The following is a 16,257-nucleotide window of genomic DNA, read 5'->3' as shown; positions in this document are numbered from 1 at the left end:
CACGTCCATGGATCATTCTGAGAAAGGAATGAAGATGTCAGCAGAGACTAAAGCTGTTTCTTTCATGCTAAAGGCGACATTTAAAGGCTGGATGGAAATCATGAATGCAGCTGTTGATTCAAGAGGGGTTTGTACATCCATCAATCACCATAGTTTACTTTATAAATCTACCCTACTAAAAAAGATGACTTATATTGTTTGTGTTTAGGTTGAGGAGCAGCCCAGCAGAGAAATCAACCTCTACATGTACATCTACTTTGTAGTTTTCATCATATTTGGATCATTCTTTACCCTCAACCTCTTCATTGGTGTTATCATTGACAACTTTAATCAGCAGAAAAGAAAGATAAGTATTAAAATCCCTGGTCTCATTTATGGATCCATTTAAATGTGTAATTCTGTAAGAAATGTGCAACAATTTAAAAAAATGCATCTGTATTTTTCATTTTTTATTTTCATTTCATTTTCAAAAATTAATGACATAACACATTACGGGAAGGTAGTTCTGTCAAATGTTTCACAAAAAACATAAAAAAGTAATGGAGGCTTTGTCCTATTTAATACTTAGGTGGACATGATCTCTTTATGACGGAAGAACAGAAGAAATACTACAACGCTATGAAGAAGTTAGGCTCTAAAAAACCTCAAAAGCCAATACCAAGGCCTGCGGTAAGTCAAACCAGCAAATAAAACACATTTAAACAATAAAAGATCTTAAATAATAAGACATAATCGTACCTATGTTATTGAAAGAGATGAACTGGGATAGAAACAAGCTTTCATGCAGGTATAAACCTACTAAATTACTGTTAATATTTTGGTAATTTCAGAACATTCTTCAAGCCTTCTTCTTTGATCTGGTGTCCAAGCAAGCCTTCGACATTATGATCATGATGCTCATCATCGTGAACATGGTGACCATGATGGTGGAAACGGATGAGCAGTCAGAACAAATGGAGTCCATTCTTAATACCATCAACCTCGTCTTCATCGTAATCTTCACCACCGAGTGTCTGATTAAGATTTTTGCCCTTCGTTGTTATTTCTTCACAGTTGCATGGAACATTTTTGACTTTGTGGTGATAATTCTTTCTATTGTGGGTAAGAATGGAAACTTTTCACCTAATTTGGCAAAATGGCAGAGACTTGCTAATGAAATACAAATTCTTGGTCACCAAATAGTTAAGACTTGTGAATGAATTATTAATTAGTGGCCATTAAAAGTTAAAACGTGTTAACAAAATACTAATTCATGGCCATACAATGGTTAAAACATGCAAACAAAATAAACTAGTAATCAATCGTATATTTTGTGTTATGATCTCTACAAGCAAACAAATTTGTCAACAAAAATGGAAAGTTCTGTTTTTTCTCAGGATTTGTGGTCTGAACTATTTTCTTGTCTTTCTCATTTCAGGGATTGTCCTTGCTGACATTATTGAGAAGTACTTTGTATCTCCGACTCTGTTTCGAGTCATCAGACTGGCAAGGATAGGACGTGTACTTCGACTTATTCGTGCAGCCAAAGGAATAAGGACTTTACTGTTTGCCTTAATGATGTCCATGCCAGCACTGTTCAACATTGGCCTCCTGCTATTTCTTGTAATGTTCATCTATGCAATATTTGGGATGGCAAACTTTGCCTATGTCAAAAAACAAGACGGGATTGATGACATGTTTAACTTTGAGACCTTTGGAAACAGCATAATCTGCCTTTTTCAGATCAGCACCTCGGCAGGCTGGGATAACCTCCTTAGTCCCATAATGTCCAATTCTCCAGAGGAGTGTGACATTCACTTTATCAACACTGGTACAAACACCAGAGGGAATTGTGGAAACCCCTCCATGGGCATAGCTTTCTTTGTCAGCTACATTATCATTTCTTTCCTCATTGTGGTAAATATGTATATAGCCATCATTTTGGAGAACTTTAGCGTTGCCACGGAAGAGAGCACAGAGCCACTGAGCGAGGACGACTTTGAAATGTTTTATGAGGTTTGGGAGAAGTTTGATTCCGAGGCCACACAATTTATTGAGTTTTCAATGCTATCAAGTTTTGCTGATGCTCTGTCAGAGCCGCTGCGTATTGCAAAACCCAACAAGATCCACCTGATTTCTATGGACCTTCCCATGGTCAGTGGAGACAGGATCCACTGTCTGGACATCTTGTTTGCCTTTACTAAGCGTGTCCTTGGGGAGTCAGGAGAAATGGACACCCTCAAACAGCAAATGGAGGAAAAGTTCATGATGACCAACCCTTCCAAAATTTCCCATGAGCCCATAACCTCCACCCTTCGCCGTAAATTGGAGGAGGTGTCTGCAATCATCATCCAGAGGGGTTACAGGAGACATCTTGTGAGGAGGCAACTGAAGCAAGCTTCTTACCTCTACAGACAAATAAACTACGAAACCACAGTGAATGTGGAAAATGCTCCAGAGAGAGAGGGGCTGCTAGCAACCATGATACAACATTATGGGATTCTGGGGGTACAGACATCAGAGAACATTCTAATCTCTTCACCTCCATCGTATGATAGCGTGACACAGGCAACTCTCCAAAGCCCCAGTGAGGTAGTCAGACCAACATCTAGAGGTTATGAACACCTGGATTCCGTTGAAAACTACGAGGAGACTTTTCTTTGACAGTCAGTTGTGCCAGTGAGATTGAACTGTCCTTGTTTTGTTTACAACTGAGAATTTTGAAGAAAGGAACTGAAAAGCAGATTTATTTTTTATATCCTAGGAGACATTGAAAACATGTACGCAACATTTAACTGACTAACATCTCCATTTCCAGCCACGCAGGGTTGCCCAACCCTCAGTTATCTCCATTCTACCTACTGCTGACCACCTCCACCAAGTGTGTTACATCCAATAGAACCTGAAATCACATGAACCCACTAAGTTTCAGCAAATAAGCAAGGGGTTTCTTTGAAATCCCACTACAATCATCTTTTGATCCATTGTAAAAGCGTAGCGACATAGTTTCTGCAGAACGGCTGACTTTATTAGAAGTTCACCTCTTAGTTGTGGGCGTGACTGTTTTCACGGAATAAGCCCACACTCATTTCCCATCGTCCCGTTGTTTACACTCTATCTCATTAGCTTACAGAACCTCACAAACCCAAGCAAACATTAGCAGTGCAATAAAAATGTAAACCAATATCGGAGCTATCCAGATGTACAGTTTTGGGCCAGATACCAGCTGGTACGAGGAAAACAAAGATGTACATGGATTTATTTATCTGCAAGTGGATGCATCAGAATGGAGCGGAGCAGGGAGCTTGTGGCCCTCCAATTGTTGTTTGTACATCACAACTGCAAGCTTTTTCAAACAGCATTTATTCGTCTTCTCCTGATTCAAAACAATTTGGATAAAGAACTACTCAGAAACACAGTGTTAATCTGTATTTTCTTTATATATGTCCTCCATCATGAAAAAATGCCACAAGACCCCATAAAAAACACTCTCTCAGTGGAGTGGGTCTTTACAATAAGCGGAGGGAGATGTGGAGCAGGGTTGGGCAGCTCTGCTGTTGAGAAATGTAAGAAATTTAATGTCACATTATCATAATCTTTAGAAAAACAGGTCAGGGTGTGGGACAAATTTAAGTTAAGACACTTGTTCATCTTATAGTAATACTAAGTTTAGCAATTGTTTAAAATTGTCTATGTTTTTAGATGAAAAACATCCCATTTTGTACACTTTTTTTTAATCTTCCTAGTTTCTAAAATTAACTAAAGAAAACTTTGAACATTGCAATGAAACCATCAAATTAGCAGGGGTTATTGTAAACATGGACTGACTAATAAAAAAAATTTTCCACTAACTAAAGTATATGAGAGGTAGCGCTCACTTTGTGGTGTTACAAAAAATGCTGTTCATTTTATAAATGAAGTACCAAAATGTATCTTTCTGCACGTTTCTGAACAAAGAGGATGACTAAAGGGCTAAAGTTAAAGTCCCATTAACTGTCACAAACTTAGTTGTGTGAGATTTGTTCTTGGCATTTGACTCATTCCCTGGGGGAGCGGTGAGCTGCAGACACAGCTGCACTTGGGAAGTATTTGGTGGTTTACCCCCCCAAATCCAACCCCTTAATACTGAATGTCAAGCAAGGAGGCACTAGGTCCCATTTTTTGGAGCCTTTTGTATGACTCATCCTGGATTTGAACTCACTACTTTCCAGTCTTAGTTAATTAACATACTAAACAACAAAAGGACCAACAAACCAAATAGGTAATACCAACTACAGAATGGCTGCATTGATGGAGACAAAGAGATTCTGGTGACAGATCAATTCATATTTTAATAGATTTCTGAATATTTTTAAATGCTATCTGTCTCCCTGCATTTCTGTGCACAGATGAGATGGAGAAAACCGTCTCTAAACAGGAAGCTAATTAAACCTACCATGTAAAAGCAGCCAATCAGAAGGCCTCCCCCCATCGAAGGGGCGGGACCTGAAATTGCTTTAAAAAGTACCGGTAAGGTAGATTCCAGAGGATCAAAGAGGATCAGTTTATGTTAAACATGACTTTTGACCAAATGCAAAATGAAAAAAGACTAGATAGCCTTAATACATCTGGATACATATGGATTGTTTTTTTAGGTGATTTTTATAGTAAATTCATTAACATCTTTATTTATGTCTAAATTGCTTTCCTTTTACTATCTTAAGACCTATTAGAAAATCTGCTCTATTTTAATTTATACACAACCATTAAAAAACTACTGTAGCCTATCTATTGAAAGTCACAATTTTGGTAGAATTTTGTGTGAGTTTCGAGTCTTATTCATAATTTACCGATATATTTTATCGCACATTTCCTATATTTTTATAGACTTGTACGATGTAGCTGTCCTTTTACTTTTTTTTAACATTTTCTCCTAGAAAAGCTTTTCTAGCTTGTTAGCTAGCTTATCAATGTGCAAAATAGCTCCATCCATGACATTGGAGTTACTCTACAGAAGGGGTCAACAGAATTTGAGATACAAACAATGTATTTAAAGCTGGACTGCAGTGATTGGTCATGAATTACATTGCATTTATGAGGAAGTTTACTAAATATCCTTAAGAAATGTCTTAATTTCCTTATGTGAAATTGGCTTTACTCTCGTCTCATTGGATTTGTGAACACGAAAAAAAATCATTTCGATCAAAGAAAAACATTTTTAACCTCGATATTAACACAGAACAAAATTAATTTGCGATAATGTTTCTCTGAAACTACATTTAATTTAGTTCAAAGGAAAATCTTTTTTTGTGAATTTCTTAAAAATGGTATGTCTACAAAACAATTGCAAGCTGGTACAGTCATTGACATTTATATACACTGTAGTAAACTAACAGTCTCTGAGGTCAAAGCAGCACAAAAATGAAGCGCCACTAATTTTTACAACAACCAAAAACAGTGCTTGGGTGAGATGAAGGAATTTGAGAAAATTGTTTGAGTTCACTCATGGCTTCACCCACCTTGAGCGCTAGCAAAGTATAAATACAAATAAATCCTTCTCACAATCGCAGTGTATTGATAACAAAGCAATAAATATGCCAAATGTTTTTGAAACCAGAATGTACATTCATTTATTTCTTATTTGTAAAATTTGACTTTTATAAAATGGTAGTCAGTGGTAATTGATCCCTGCTGACATCAACCTCCAGTGGTCATTTAAGGAATTGCAAGACGTGATACATCCAGGTTCAAATTTAAAAACTGAACATGTGGGGTTTCGTTTTTGTGTTGGAGACACGTTGTAGTAGTTTGAGAAAAACACTACAAGTCAAAGGTTTATGCACATTGTACAAGGTTTTAACAGGTACTTCCCACTTTTGATTTCTGTGATTGAGAAACCAATCCATCCATGTTTTTTTGTTTGTTTTGTTTTTCATTTCTTTTGCATGTTTAAAATTCCAGCATCACACAAATGAGAGCCCGCAATTTATGACAACTAATTACTAATCCTTTGAACCATTTCATAAACTTACAATTTGCCCGCAACAGTTGCAACTTGCTGAGATGCAACTCAAACCCACAAAAGAGGCCTTTGACACATTTTTTTTTGTCTCCCTAAAGTTTCCAGACAAACTGGTTTGGTCCAAACCAGCAAACTTTTTGGGGGAAAAAAGCACAAAAAACTTTATTTTACAAAAATGGTGTGCATGCACTCAAACCTACATCCTCTTATTTTCACTTTAAAGGGGTAAATATTAAAGGAAATAGACATTAGACAATATTTAAGTTAGTAACATGCAATTTATTAAAAGAAGTTCCATCATTGTTTTTTGTTGTACGGCTAAAACGTCCTTTTTTTTTGTCAAACTGTTTTATCTACATTGCACAGTTGACACATCAGTCTGAATGAAGGGCTGTGTGTATTTAATACCTGATTTATGTGCCTGATTTTGATTGTCGTGCACTACCTTTTCTGAATTGGATCTGATGTATTTGAGGGTAATTAATTCACTGAAATCTCAATATTTTAAAAAAATTGAGTGTGTAAAGAGCTTTGTTAATTTCATATATGTATTGCTAGTTTTTATCTATTTTTTTGTAATGGGTTCATATGAGAAGCTTATTTCAAACACTTGCACAATGGCCATGTAAATCAGTTTAACTAAAGAAAATAATTCTCTGTTTTGAATTTAGATAAAACAGTTCAAGGACTGTTTTGTTTAAAGGCAATAAAAACTTTTTCTACATTTGTGGGTTTCTTAACTTTCAGTAAAGCAGCCTCATAAATCACGTTTTAGGTTGTTGAAACAAACAGCTGTTATAAGTGCATGGAAATTTCATACCAGACCTCATTTGACCTGCCTATTTTATGCGAATGTTTACGTCCAGAGAAGCCAGTTTGTGTTCTACCTCATTTCACGTTGTAGCTCTATTAAATCTCTGTCTCTCTCTCGTATTCTCTGTTGCTCTACGTATAAAAAAACCCAAGCAAAAAAGAAAAAAACACAACAGATGTCCACAGAATACAGCATCTCCAGGGCTCTGTCCTTGTGAGTGTGTTGCCTTTTAAAGCTTAAGTTTGTTTCTAATGCCTCTACAAAGGCAGCACAATCACACAAAGCCTCTTTAAAAATGTGGCTGATCTGTTAGTTTAGAGAAATGGAGGCTCGCCTCATGTAAAAAAAAAACACAAAAGATGCTTCTATGAGATTAACCACCGATCATAAAAACAAATCCAGTGAAAAAAGCTTAGTGCCTGGTAAAAATCATGAAAAACTAAAAATTTGACATTTTTCCCACTCACAGATCATTTGAATCTACAGATGTTGCTATGACAGATAGATGAGGGGGCAAGGCAGGTATGGATGAGGGTTCCTATTTATTCTGTTGGATTAATAATATAAAAAAAATGTAGTCAAGGATGCCAATTTGGATTGAGTCCCAAAGAGATTTCCTCCCTCTGGTTGTTGGGGTGGTCAAATCCAACTCTGACCAGCTGGGAGAAACGGATAATCTGTATGTTTAAAAAAAAAAAATCACTTTTTTTAATTACACACACATTAAGTCTTTTTTTTCATGCGAACACACATGCAAAGAGAACACATAAACATGCATCAACATTGCATGTACACTCATTTTTGCCATCCATCAATCCTCATAATTACATTGAATTTAATTTAGCTTTTTGCATAAAGTGGCCACAAAATGTGACTTGACTGAAAGTGACTTAGTAATTGATCGCATTTTTAAGCATTTGCACATGTGGTGGAGATTACAGCTTCATCGCAGGGAGATTTTTTTCTTTTTTTTTAAAGATTAAAACAGCACTATGTCTAATTACAAAAATGCACCAGCAGTAAAACAGCAATGGCAGTGTACTGCAATCTGATTCAGCTGCAGGAAGACTACTAAAGATTTGATGGACTGAAAAGAGCAGATGACTCTACATCATTTAAATAAATGCCATGAGTCATGGAGGACAGACCCCTGTGATCCTGACTAAGAAAATTGGAGAATTTAAATATTAGTGTTTGTTCATAAATATTTTCTCTTAATTTTTGAAAGTAAATGAAAGAAACGTGTTTTTTTTGTCTGTATTGCAAACAAATTATTTTATTTATTTTTATTTTTTGGAACTTTTAGGGTTACATAAAATTCTCCTCACAAATATTTTTGAGGTCTGCCTCATCTGTTCGAGGAAGATAAAATAAATGTTGTTGTGCCTCAACGACTAAACTCACAACATGATATAGGGTTGCAAGTTAAATTGTTAGTAAATTCAATTAATTGTAATGAAGAGCGTGCACTGTTGACCTTGCAAAACAGCTGTGAATTTGAGTTGAAAAGGGGAGAAAACAGCCTTTTAGGTACAAGAGCTCTTCTGTCAGTCAGCATGAACTACACGGATTTACTTAGTCATGATGGCTAACACTGTCCAGATGGCGTGATGAAGCAAGCACTATCTAATTACTTCTCTTGTGAATCCCCTTTTACTGTCATGTAGTTGCCAAGTGGCTGCGGTTTCATATCCTTCACTGCCACCACTCGGAGATTTGTGCATCTTCAGGTCATTGATGCATGTGATTTAACACCAAGGTCATATGTTTTTACAAAAATATAAGAAAAGAATGACACAACATAATTTATCTATCTCTTGATTCAACAGAAAGCAACAACAAAAATAAATCTGGAATTGTGCAAAAAAGAAATCAACACACAAAAATACTGAAATAGAATTTAGAGAAATGTTATTGATCATTTTACCTGACAGATAAAAAACACTCAAACACATGCTAACGTCTGAAATGTTAGGAAATTTTAACACATTTTAAGAAACATTGTGTAAAAAGAAAACTCAATCTCATCATGTAATCTTAACTTTAGTGACTAATTCTGGGGGGGAAATCTGGCTGGACAAAATCATTTATATGTTGTTTACATTGCTGTTATGCTGGACAGCACAATAATCATCAGTTTATGTTTACAATAATTTCAAAATCTATATTCTAGATTATGCACAGAGCATCATTTCTACATCTAAATGATTCTATTATTTATTTACGTTAACTTGAGTTGTTTTATTGTTTCAGATTTTTTTCCTAGTTTTAGAGAAATAATAGATATTTCAAAGGTAAATTTTAATTAATTAATTTATTTGTTTTACAATTTAAATAAAGGAAACTGAATATGTCTGTTTTAAATGGGTTTTGGGCTCCATGTCAACATAAATGATCATTAAGTCCTTCTAAATAATTTGTTTGTGTTTAGAAACAAGGTCATGAAAACGTTTATGTCCTTATATTATAGTAAAATTAGTAAAAAGTATTTAACATTAAAATAAACCTAACAAATTCCGTTGATAAAATATACAGATTTAACTCAATTTGTGTGTGACCTAATTACATATAAAAGATTCAGGCCAGTGTTCTATCCAATTTACTTACTTTTGACTCGTCAGCGGGGCGGTGCTTGTTAGATTCCCTTGAGATTAAACGCAAAGGGGTTCTCTCCGGAATGTGTCGTACAATAAAACGAGTCTCTACTTGTGGACCGAACAGGCACTGGCTGGGTGAGCGACGCGTTTCAGGAAGTAGTTGGCGCCTGAAGCTTCGTTTTCGGATAGCTAGCACGCTAACCGTAACCATGAACGACATACTCGTATTTTGAAGTTTCGCCTCAGCGTTATATGAGAATTTCGAAATGAACGAGATGGGTATGTAACATTTTGCGAAACACAACAACAATGTATGATATTGCTTCTAATCAACCTAAATAAATTACCAAAGCTAAGGATTGGCCGAGGCTTTGGCCTCGACTAATCCCTGGAACAAGAATTGTTTTGCTCACTAACATGCCGGTTTTTACACCAAGACTTGCGGCCTCAAGGCTAGCCTACTTGTTAGCCTATGCTAACGTTCTACACCGTGTTTAAGATTTAAAAAAATAATTCTTTTTGTTGAGATATGTTTCTACTGTGTATGTATTTTAAAACGCAGTTCATACTTTTCTCTTTTGACCGCTATTATTAGTTTTAAAGTTTTAACGGTGTACAAGCAGGTCAGGTAAACACAACGTCTTGCTATGTTGACAGTTAGCAACGCTGCATTATAATTGTGGAAATCTTTCGTTGTAAACCAAAGAATGCGCTCTATTACTGAAATTAGGTCCACAGCCTGAAGAAAGTATCCGGAATGAACTATATTTTCATAAATAACTTCTTTCTTTTTTTTTTAAATTGCGGGTCAGAAAACTCTAACTTTAGTGGCACAGTTAGCAAAGAGGCTTTCAGCCTTGCATTATTTACAGGTGACTTCTTTTTAGTTTTTATGTTTGCTGATTTTTTTTTAAACATTATTTAGAATGTCTCTAACAAAACTGGATAGTTTTTATTCACCGAAAAAAAAAAAAAGATAGCTTTAATCGATCGCTTTAAGTTTATTTAGAATGGATTTGTCATGCATTTATTTCCGATACACTTATATTTTCTTTTAAGAATTCAGCGTTCCCCTGTCTTCTTTGGCACTTCTGGTCCCACCTCTCCGGTTGATGTCAGCTGTGATGTGGGAGGTGGTGAGACAGAGGAACATCAAGCACTATGGTAAACTGGAGGAGTTTGTGTCCATGGTAACGGATGCAGTCCCTGAACTGATGAGCAAAAGAGAAGGAAGACTGCTCTCACTGGGCCTGAGGGCTCGGGTAAGTGTATAAAACCAGGGGCCAAGTATGAAAGCAGGTTTTAAAATAACACCTACCCCACCTTTAAAAAAAAAAAAAAAAAATCACGTCTCTTTCAGACAACTCTTGAACTTTTGCGCTCAGAACATCCTGAAGATCTCAAAGCAGTTGAGACTCATCTGAACAGAATCAGAACTTCTTGCATTGAGGAGGTGAGAGATGTTTTTAACTTCCTGTTTATGACTACTTTTTTTGGTTTTTCTTACAAAATATGCAAATATCTTTTTATTTTGAGCACTTCAAAAAAAAATATAGAAATTTGTCATAGTTGTCGGATATTAATATTGTCATGGATCATTAATGGTTACGCTCATGTTGCAACCCAGACAAACAGCCCTGTGATCGAAGCCCCAGAAGCGAATTTTATGAAGCTGGTGCAGGGCCTCATTGAAGACACGGATGGCAGGGAACATTTCCTTAAGGTAAAAATACCGTTTAGGTTCGTTTGTTTCCTTCTTTACAGCTGTATTTTTTTTCTTCAATCTAGGATCATTGACAAATTTCTTGACTGAAGTTATAATAACCTAAAAGTTTTCTAAAAATAAACGATTAAAAATAAGCCACCTTCCTGACAGTACACACAAAAACTGAGTTTCATCTGATGCTACCCTCAATGCATTTTAAATATGCCATGTGATCTTTTTTGTCAGAATAATAAAAAAAAGAAGAAAAACTGGGTTGAGCAGATGTAAATTCATCCATTTAGGACCCCTATATTTAGGACATCTGAAAGGGGCATCAGTGGTTTGGTTTTTCATGCAGGGTGTCTCCATTATGTGCAGTGTACAATATAATCTCATGGCTGTAAAGATATTCTTTAGCAAAATGTGTATATCTATAACGCGATTACACATTTTTTGTAGGTTGTGGGTCTTCCAACAGGATAATCCTTGAAAAACACAACAAATTACACAAATTACACATTAAAAGCAGTGGCTGATTTTCAGTTAATTTTTTTTTGTCCTTTAAAGTGGTTGTTTTGGGTTTTTCTTTACATAACAGAGGGATACCAACAATTCTGTCCACGCTTTTGTGTTTACCACAGCTTCTTAATGTGAAATATCTTTTCTTTTGTCCAACAGAACGTGTTTCCGGTGGAATACGGCCCCGACTTTGACACAGCATTAGAAACTCTAGTTTGTGAATTCTTCTCCAGGCTAGAAGAGCTCCTTCCAATCCCAGATTTCAAACAGGCAAGAAATTTATCAATTATTATGTATGGAGTGCGTGGCAATGTGTTCGACTTTCATTCGAACGCTTCTCTTCTTGCGTTCCCAGACTGCATCCTGGATCAGTGCTGCCCCCGCTGTCCTGGAGGAGTACATGCAGTGTGTCTCAAATGGAGATGACCTCAAGTTTCTTCTTCAGAGCAAACAGTGCCATGGGAAGCTGGCAAAGAGTTCTGTTGGTATGTTTGCTCACATGCAGCAGATGCAACAATTTCTTTTTACTGAAGGTTGTATTCCAAGCTATTTTTCCTTAAACTTCTTTTTACTTTACTAAAATGAAATCCAATTGGCTATGATTGCACATTTTCTTTTTCTTGATAATATTTTCCTTTCACTCTTCCTTGAGTTCTTTGAAGTTTGCTTTCACTCAATTGAAGTTATTTTGATTTAAAAAAAATGTATTCCGTTTTCAACTCCTGAGCTGTGGATCGGTAGCAGTCCTTAGGACAGTTCTTACCAGGCTGCAGAAAGAAGAAAAAAAGACCCACGTTTTTTGTTTTTTTTTTGGATACATTTACAATCTTATTCTAAAAGAGGTTTTATTTGGGAAATCTACTAGATTCTCTCTGCATTTCTGACTTTTCTTTAGCATTCTTCCTTTGTTTGCATGTTCAATTCTTTTTTTCCCTTCATCATTGCGAATTATGATATTTATTAGAAGATTTTTATGTATTATAATATCAATACCACCTTTAGAAATAGTTACTGACAAAAAAAAGTGTTCCCTCGTTTATTGCTTGAGTAATATTCAACTTTATTTCTTTTACATTTGCACATTTCCACTAAAGAATTCCCACCAGTGTGTTTTAACGTGGGACCCCTGCATATTTATTGCCCCCTAAATACTAGGAATGGAGTTCTGCTCCTAAATTAAGATGAATTTTCGCTGTTTTTACTTGCAGCCCCGTTCCAATCCGATGATCTCCTTATTCCATCTCTATCGCTCCCTCCGTCCCTGGAAGTGGCCATCTCTTCTCACCCGAGTGCGTGTGACGACGACGTCCACAACGACGACGGCGTTCCTCAGATCGTCATGTTTGACGAAGAGCTTTCCACAAACCCTTCCACGTCGACCGACTTCCCCGAGTTACCAAAACCGGCCGACATCTCCTCATCTGCCTGCAGCAAATCGCAGCCAGAGGTCCATAAATGCTCAGAGTGCGGCAAATGCTTCAAGCATCACTCTGTCCTGATGGAGCATCAGCGAGTCCACAGCGGCCTCCACCCCTACAACTGCTCCGTGTGCGGCCGAGCGTTCAGAACAGCCACGCTGCTCGCCGGACACCGACTCCGGAAATGTAAGAACGCCGCGTACCTCTGCATCAAATGCGGGAACAACTTTCCCACGTCGCTTGACAAATTCCGACACCACTGTCCGAAGCGGGGGCGAAGCTATGACTGCCAACAGTGTGGGAAGAGTTTTCCGAAGTCCAGCGGCCTGAAGGAGCACCTGCTGACTCATGCTCAAAGCCGCCTTTTCAAGTGCAGCCACTGCGGCCTGGGTTTTTCCGGAATCGGGGACCTTAAATACCACCAGCAGGTGGATCACGAAAAGCCTTACAAGTGCAGTCGATGCGGGAAGAGTTTTATTTCTCCAAAGAGCTTAGCTAAACACCAACAACGGCACGAAGGGCACGGCGAAATCGGGATGGGAAAGCTGATGGGCGGCGGTAAACATCAGAAAAGTGGCTTAGGTCACCGGACTTCTTCGTTGCTGTCCTTGAGGAAGACTTCTTTCAAAGCGGGCTACCCCCGAGGAAGGCTGACTCACAACTGCCCACTGTGTGGTCGCAGCTTCAAGTACCGCTTTGAGTTTCTGGAGCACCAGAGGTTCCACACGGCCGTGAAGCCGTACAAATGCTCCCAGTGCGGCAAAGCCTTCCGCACCGAGGCGCACCTCTCAGGCCACCGGAAGCGGAAGTGCAAGAACGCCGCGCACATTTGCACCAAGTGTGGCTGTCAGTTCAGGTCCTTGCACGAGCGCATGCGCCACACATGCGTGCAGCTGCTAACTAAATATGAGTGCTCCCACTGTGGCAAGACCTTCAAGATGGCCCACATGCTCAGGAACCATCAAATGAGCGAGCACCAGCTCCCCTACAGCCCCAACCACCGCTTCAGATGCAGGTACTGCGACGAGACCTTCCCCGGCATCAGCGAGCTGAAGTACCACCAGAGGGTCGACCACGAGAAGCCTTACCAGTGTCAGGAGTGCGGGAAGTGCTTCCTGTCGGAGAAATGCCTGTCCAACCACGAGCTGCGCCACAACGACGAGCGGCCTGAAAGCTGCCTGGTGTGCGGTCGCGGCTTTAGGAACCGCTACGATTTAAAGCAGCACATGCGCACCCACACCGGGGAGCGGCCTTACCAGTGCACGCACTGCTCGCAGTGCTTCTCCACCGCCGGAGGACTGAGGAGTCACACCAGGGTCCACACAGGCGAGAAGCCGCACGTTTGCCCCGACTGCGGCAAAGCCTTCTCCCAGATGGGCGCCATGCGCACCCACCGGCTGACCCACACCGGAGAGAGACCCTTCAAGTGCACGGTGTGTGGCAAGGGCTTCACAATGGCACACAAAGTGACGGTGCACATGCGCGTGCACACCGGCGAGCGGCCCTACGTGTGCTCGCAGTGCGGGAAGGCCTTCTCGGACGGAAGCGTGCTGAAGCAGCACATGCTGAACCACTCGGGGGTGAGACCGTACCACTGCCAGATCTGTCCCAAGACCTACACCTGCCTGAACCACCTGAGGAGACACCTGAAGAGCCACTCTAACATGAACTAGCCCCGCCCACATAGTCGCACACTATAACACCAGGGCAGTAGCTAATAACGGATTGAATCCACTGAAAAATTGCACTTGTTTGTACTTGAGGACTGAAACGTTAGAGGACCAACAAATCCAGATTCAGACCCGATGAGCCTAAAAATGAACTGAACGGATTCTTTTGATCTTATTTGCAAAGGTGATCTGAGTGCAGCACAAGCCAATCTCTGCTGTTATGAAGATCTTTGTTTGTTTCAAATGTATGACTAGTTTGCAGTAAACATCTTTCTCCACAACGTCCTGCAACTCACAGAGGAGAAAACACAGATTTTAATAATTAAACCCAGCTTGTTATCATTTAAAAAAAAGTGAAGAAAAAGAGCTTCATCCTCAAAATGAAGGTCTGCTGTTCTCCTCTGTGACCTCTAGGGGGTGCTGCGTACCAGAATTGAGGTGCTGGAATTATGAAAGTTGCAGTGGTTACTTTTTTTTTTTTTTAAGTCTTTAAAAGACTTTTGTAAATATGCTGAATAATAAGTGCAAAGCAATGCTGATGGGCTTAATTTTAAAACCAATGTTACATAACTGGCTCACTGTAGACTTTAATTTTTTTGTTTTTTTTAGTACTTTCAAGTTAAAACAACCTTTTTTCTTAGTTTGAATAAATTTTACCAGGGAAGAAAAGCTTTACAGTAATTTTTTGGACGTCGCTTCCTTAAACCTTAACAAGAAAATCCATATTGGACGTGTTCGGTTACCCTTCAGCAAAAAAAAAAAAAAGGCTGCTAATTAGAGTAATTTAAACATGTCGGAGAGACTTGATTGATGTTAATGACGGCGGAAGAGCGTCCCTTTCCTGTTGTTAACGTTTTCTCCCTCTTGATTAACAGTTTCCGCCTGTTTTGATGGCCAGACAGAATCTGAAGTGTTCAAAGCGCTGATCAAAAGAGAGATGATCCCCTGAAATGAGTCTTTGGCAGCGCCGGCAAACCACTTTAGTCAACAGAGAAATCCCATTTTCATCAGCTCTGTCTTAAAACATGCAGATTTGATTCTGAGGGGAAAGGAAATTCAGATTCTTATGAACGCTGATGGCTTCCATGTGTGTCAGAATGCCGCTGGAAAAACAAATGTTTCTGCTACTATACTCAGGTTTTTCACCTAAAAACCAGGGATGAATGTTTTTGCTTTATGGCCAAACCTTTTGTTTTACACCTTTCTGTTGGTACTATCAGTTGCATTCATTGCATCCATCTCCTTGCATGTTTTTCCCATTTGCTTTCAATTCCAAATGGAAAATGTTGTATTTTTAAAGAAATTCTGCAAGTTTTTTTCCTTTTTTTTTCTCCTTAAATCCCAGCAGGGTGCCAAAGATTTCCTCCAGATTTTCTTGGAGTAATTGTTTCCTGATTTTAGGCTGGTATTAAGACATCCTAAGATGCATGCATCTCAACTTCTCCAGAGCCACACAGCTGCAAAACAAAAAAAAACCCTGCAAATTTACTGTGGGAGCTTGCTAATAAACACAGATCTTTACCAGATGTTCCCCTTTTCTCTCATTGCCTCTTC

General features: G+C 38.7%; 2 protein-coding genes across 6 annotated transcripts in view; both read left to right on the top strand.

Moving 5' to 3' along the window:
* The window catches only part of LOC101159774 (sodium channel protein type 5 subunit alpha), a 40,902-nt gene extending 34,198 nt beyond the window's left edge, over positions 1 to 6,704 (top strand). For both annotated transcript variants that reach the window (XM_023965178.2, XM_078935480.1), the window contains 5 exons: positions 74 to 127; positions 209 to 346; positions 565 to 669; positions 831 to 1,101; positions 1,418 to 6,704. In XM_023965178.2, the coding sequence (XP_023820946.1) occupies positions 74 to 127; positions 209 to 346; positions 565 to 669; positions 831 to 1,101; positions 1,418 to 2,643 (1,794 nt within the window). In that variant the 3' untranslated portion in view covers positions 2,644 to 6,704. The remainder of the gene's footprint in view (positions 1 to 73; positions 128 to 208; positions 347 to 564; positions 670 to 830; positions 1,102 to 1,417) is intronic.
* A 2,690-nt stretch (positions 6,705 to 9,394) lies between these two features.
* LOC101159533 (uncharacterized) lies at positions 9,395 to 16,229 on the top strand. 4 transcript variants are annotated; one of them, XM_023965749.2, is made up of 7 exons: positions 9,395 to 9,526; positions 10,451 to 10,653; positions 10,752 to 10,844; positions 11,019 to 11,114; positions 11,775 to 11,885; positions 11,971 to 12,100; positions 12,824 to 16,229. In XM_023965749.2, exons 1-7 carry the CDS (start codon positions 9,472 to 9,474, stop codon positions 14,704 to 14,706), a joined length of 2,571 nt encoding a protein of 856 aa, XP_023821517.1. In that variant the 5' UTR covers positions 9,395 to 9,471; the 3' UTR covers positions 14,707 to 16,229. The 4 variants fall into 4 exon arrangements, with proteins under 4 accessions (XP_023821517.1, XP_023821518.1, XP_078791605.1 ...); XM_023965750.2 differs by having other exon boundaries at positions 9,473 to 9,670; XM_078935479.1 differs by lacking the exon at positions 9,395 to 9,526 and adding an exon at positions 9,801 to 9,933.
* The last annotated feature ends 28 nt before the right edge of the window (positions 16,230 to 16,257 follow it).

This window comes from Oryzias latipes, chromosome 17 (genome assembly GCF_053564925.1).
Source record: "Oryzias latipes strain Hd-rR chromosome 17, Olatipes_Hd-rR_3.1".
NCBI lineage: Eukaryota > Metazoa > Chordata > Actinopteri > Beloniformes > Adrianichthyidae > Oryzias > Oryzias latipes.
This window is presented reverse-complemented; position numbering and strand designations above follow the sequence as displayed.

What these genes read in the sequence shown, in the direction of transcription:
- LOC101159533 (XM_023965749.2), top strand. Translation starts at nt 9,472, where the DNA reads ATGTGTCGTACAATAAAACGAGTCTCTACTTGTGGACCGAACAGGCAC. An exon ending in GCAGGGAACATTTCCTTAAG is followed by an intron (nt 11,115 to 11,774) that starts GTAAAAATACCG and finishes TTTGTCCAACAG; the next exon opens with AACGTGTTTCCGGTGGAATA. An exon ending in GCTGGCAAAGAGTTCTGTTG is followed by an intron (nt 12,101 to 12,823) that starts GTATGTTTGCTC and finishes TTTTACTTGCAG; the next exon opens with CCCCGTTCCAATCCGATGAT.